This window comes from Euprymna scolopes, chromosome 26 (assembly GCF_053919585.1).
Source record: "Euprymna scolopes isolate OS-2025 chromosome 26, ASM5391958v1, whole genome shotgun sequence".
NCBI classification, from domain to species: domain Eukaryota; kingdom Metazoa; phylum Mollusca; class Cephalopoda; order Sepiida; family Sepiolidae; genus Euprymna; species Euprymna scolopes.
In genome coordinates, this window is record NC_136507.1 from 107674462 (window position 1) to 107679438 (window position 4977).

Sequence of the window (4977 nt, forward strand, 5' to 3'; positions counted from 1 at the left end):
TGGAACGGTTCAACAACTGCATAGCAGCCAGAAGAGATTTTTTCGAAGAGGAGTAGAGTTTCATGTGTGTACAATCAATAAAAAAGTCTGGAAACTTATTAAAAGCACCTCATATTTAGTATTGTCAAAAAATAGACAAAATCGCGTTTATATATATATATTGTTGCAGATGCTAAAAACAAGAAATTACAATTTCAAAAGTCAGAATGTCTTTTAAATAAGGGGAATCTAATGAAATATTGGATACCGCGGCGTTGGATGCAACTTGTACACCTTGTCGTGCGGAATTGTCAATCACTTGAGCACATGATGATGTCATTTTTAGAAATTGTGTTTTTTTTAATGTAACGGTCTCTGAATCATATTTTCCTGGTGCGGTTATAACTTAGTATAACTTAGTAATAACTTAGTCATAACTTAGTATAACTTAGTGATAACTTAGTATAAAATAGTAATAACTTAGTATAACTTAGTAATAACTTAGTAATAACTTAGTAAACAATCTTTGTGATATTTACATGTCATGATAGCAAGTGCGCTTCGCCAGAGAATCAAACATGATCCAAGAATTGGTTTCGATTGTGTTACAAAATAATTTACACATGCAGTTTATGCAGTTTGCCATGTACACACGTGTAAGGATAGAGATGCAAGTGAATGATGAAGGAACACACCACAAAGATTCTCAAGAGATTACCAGCACTCGACTATGTTGTCGAGATGATTTCTTAGGACTCCATGCTATTGAATCCCGTAGATCATCAATGTTCTTTTCTCTCCTAACACACACACACACGCACACACGCACGCACACATACTCTCTCTCTCTCTCTCTCTCTCTCTCTCTCTCTCTCAACCGAATAAGTACCTCTGAGACTTTTAGAATTTAGGTTTTGCAGTTCGAAATTCTTTAAATTTTTTAACTCAATTAAAAATCTTTTTTTTTCTCATAGCAGATACCCATCTTTAAAGTTTCTCTGAAATTTGGCTTGTACTACAGTTGACAAAACGGTTTTTAATTGATTGACCATGACATGTTGGAGAGGAATATTTTCTAATAGGTTGTGCATACGTTTAATTATTATACTCAGAAAGAGAACATTTAAATTGACAGTTTTATAAAAACAAATAAAAATTCTAGGTTGTATGGAAAAAGAACGTAATCTTGCATTATTGTTAAACATTTTTGTTCTAATAAACATTTGTTGTTTTTTTTAAGAGTTCTTTTTTCATTGTCCACCGAATCAACCAATCATTGAAATTTCCAACGATGCTGCGTTGACTCCAAAGTTCTGTAATTTTTTCAAGCCAGCAGAACAATTGACAGAACAACCAACCCGAATGCACGGTGTCATCGTGTCTTACGAGCATCTATTATTATCACATAAATTTCTCAATACCAAATTTAAGTTCAGCTTATGTTTTACGAGGTGTAAAACCTCTTCATTTCTTTTCAATATATATCCATATATTTATAAAAGTGAGAATGCGCGTGTGTGTGTGTGTGTGTGTGTGTGTGAGGACACAACTAATTTTTTATTTACAGAGTTAAAATTTGGTATATAGGGTATTCAGGCGTGAAGAAAACTTTTTAATCGGTTTTCATCCGAAAAAAGGGCTGCTAATGGGTTAAAATTTAAAAGTGGGAGGTAATCGGATTTTTATCTGTCTGTCAATATATATACATAGATTGCCAATATATATACATCGATTCTCCTGATATTAGTGATGAAAGGATTCCAATATTTTTCCCGATTCCGATGCAATTACCGATTCTGTACTAAACTGGCGATTCCGATACAATGACCGATTCCGATTCAGATTCTTTATAAATCTCTAAATGTTAACTTATAATATATACCAATTCTTTTTTTAAAAAGCTCAATGCAATTACAGAGCAATATAATAAATGAATGACAAAAGTATATATTCCAAAGTTGATGATGTTGACCATCTTACAATTTATTTCTTTAATTCAGTTGACATTTACAATTGAACTGAATTAAAGGAATAAATTGTAAGATGATCAACAACATCAACTTTGGAATATAAACTTTTGTCATTCATTATATATACACAGGCGGCAAAAAGAAAGTCCTCACTTGTATTTTTTTTTTCAAAATCTGCAAATTTAAGCTAAATTTAATGCAACTGTTTAAACAAACTATACCTCATTTTTTGGCCTTTTATTCTTCTATAATGTTACCTCTTCATATGTGTATTTTAATTAAAATATTCTGTGTTCACATCAATTTAAAAAATAACTTTAAATTGATGAGGCAAAAAGAAAGTCCGCACAATGGAAAATTGTTATTTAAATGTAACTTCAGGACATAAATGCAACACAAATACAACAGAAACACAATAAACTAGTTAATATTTAGTAGCATAGCCCTTCTGCAATTTGACAGCCTGCAATCTTTTGGGAATTCCTTGAATTAGACCGCAGCATTCCTCCGAGGAAAGGGCATCCCACTTTTCTTTAATTTTTGTCCAAAGATCTTCCAAATTTGAAATTTTATTATTGCGTAGCTGTTGCTTGATGTAATGCCATACGTTTTCGATAGGATTGAAGTCTGGAGATTGTGCAGGCCAATCGAAACACAGAATATCATGCTCTTCCAGGAACCTCTTGACATTTTCAGCTGTGTGAATGGGAACATTATCCTGCATGAAGATGAGATTATCATCCAAATTTTGACCAAAGTATTGTAGAAAATGCTCAGTCAACATATTAATGTACTTGATCGAATTAATTTGACCTTGCAAGCAGACTATAGACCCTGGACCATTGGTACTAATAATGACCCACACCAAAACTAAACCTCCACCACCTTGCACTGAAACTGAGCACTAGAATTAAATTATTTGTCTTTCCTCCGACGGAAATACTGCCTACCATCACTGCCTAGCCTATTGAACTTGCTTTCGTCGCTAACAAGCACGTTTGACCAATATGAAAAGTCATGATCTTCATTGCATCTAACGAAGTCCAGACAGCGCTTTCTGTTCTTTACAGAAATCATTGGCTTGCGTCTTGCAACATATCCTCTCAAATTAAATTCCTTTAATCTTTTCTTGACAGTAGAAATGAGACACTTTTTAACAAGTTGTTGGATTTGGGGAGCCGTTTCAAATCTGTTTCTTAGGCTGCGGATCTTGATAGCATTGTCTTCTCCGTTGGAAGTAACTCTAGTACGATCAGATTTAGGGGCATCACGAAGACTGTCGGTGTTTTTGTGCTTTTGCACAGTCTTTCGTCCGTTTTCTCATCACATTTCAATTTGTGGCCGATTTCTTGATTGGATAAACCAGAAATGGGGAGATTAATGAGCCCCTGACGATCACTAAGAGAAAGTCGTGGCATATGGACTAAATGTTACGTTGTATAACCTGGAACAACAAGATGTATTTGAAGAACCATCTCTGACAACAGGGTTACAGGTTTTAGGTACTTGACTTGCACAATCTCTGTGATATTTTATCCTACAGTCTTTACAAATGTTTCCTCACAAAATATGCTTTCGACAGTAATCACAGGTCCCAGGCACAGGTTTAGTAATAAAATAAAATAATGTGATTTGAAGATACCACTATAGACTGTTCTGGTGCTATTGGAGATTTTGGAACTGACAACAACGTATTCGCTCTATAACCGGCTTGGTCTGTTTTATAAGGGGGAGATCATTGCCGGGGAAAGAACTGGGGACGGTCTTTGGGTATTTCCACCAGCCTCATATCCCTCTGTTGAAGGTCGGCGATTATTTAAAATTTCAAAACTTCCCCCCAATTTGTTGTTCCAGAAATAGATATAAATACAAACACATCTGATGCCAGTGATAAAACATTAGTCATTGGTATAGGAGAACGAACTCTGCTGGACAGAGTTAATTCTGTAGACAGTCAGGATCACTTTACAGGACACAACTGGACTCGACAATATAGTCTCTCTGTCCAATTAAAAGAGTGGGATATTCCATTTGAAGAAATAACAATTGGAGAAAAAATAGGAATGGGTCGGTTTGGTATTGTACGTAAAGGCCATTGGCATGGAGGTGTAGCGATAAAGAAATTAAATATGGATCCCGAATCTGACTATCAGGCGCAATTGTCAGCATTTAAACTGGAGGTTGCAATGTTGAAAAAAATGAAGCATGAAAATTTGGTTCTGTTCATGGGGGCATGTATGAACCCCCCAGATCTAGCCATTATTACGAGCTTTTGTACAGGCTCCTCAGATAGCACGAGGATTTGTACATAAGGATTTGAAAACCAAAAACACTTTTTTGGAAGAAACGGGCAAAGTTGTCATCACAGACTTTGGTCTCTTCAATCTCACCAAATGGTGACATGGAAACAGAAAAGGTGATTGTTTGACCATTCTCCAAGGTTGGTTATCTTATTTATCTCCTGAGATAATGCGATCTTTGCGATAAGGAAACACCCAGGCTTTCACTTAAAAATCAGATGTTTATGCATTTGGTACGGTTTGGTATGAACTACTATGACGAGAGTGGCCTTTCAAGCAACTGCTCCGTGACATCTGGCAGGTAGGGCGTGGAATCAAGCAATCCTTATGTCACATCATCACATCCAGAGATGTTAAAGATATCTTAATGGATTGTTGGGCTTTCAAACCTGACGACCGACCTGAATTTAACCAAATTCTAAAGGCATTGATGCGCTTACCAAGGAAACCCTTGATACGGAGTCCCTCCCACCCTGTCCCTCTTTCAAGAAGTGTAGACTCTATATATGTCGCTTAGAATATCTGTAAATGAAATAGTCCTCCATTTTCTTTCCCCCGTCTCTCTCTCCCTCTCTTTCTCTCTCTTTGTTCTGAATGAAGGAATGAATAAATGGAAAACTTGTAAGCACCTCTCTTTCCCTTCGGTGTGTGATTGAACCATCAGATGAATGCATGTATACAGAGGTTTACTGACTTTAAGCATGCGATCATGCACTCCCCACCTCTCC

General features: G+C 36.0%; 1 protein-coding gene across 1 annotated transcript; it reads left to right on the forward strand.

Annotated features, from left to right (window-relative positions):
- The first annotated feature begins 557 nt into the window (after positions 1-557).
- LOC145247857 (kinase suppressor of Ras 1-like) lies at positions 558-4766 on the forward strand. The gene is given in 3 exon segments (XM_080109478.1): positions 558-753; positions 3804-4233; positions 4235-4766. Coding segments are annotated over 3 exon segments (1158 nt in total).
- Positions 4767-4977: the final 211 nt, after the last annotated feature.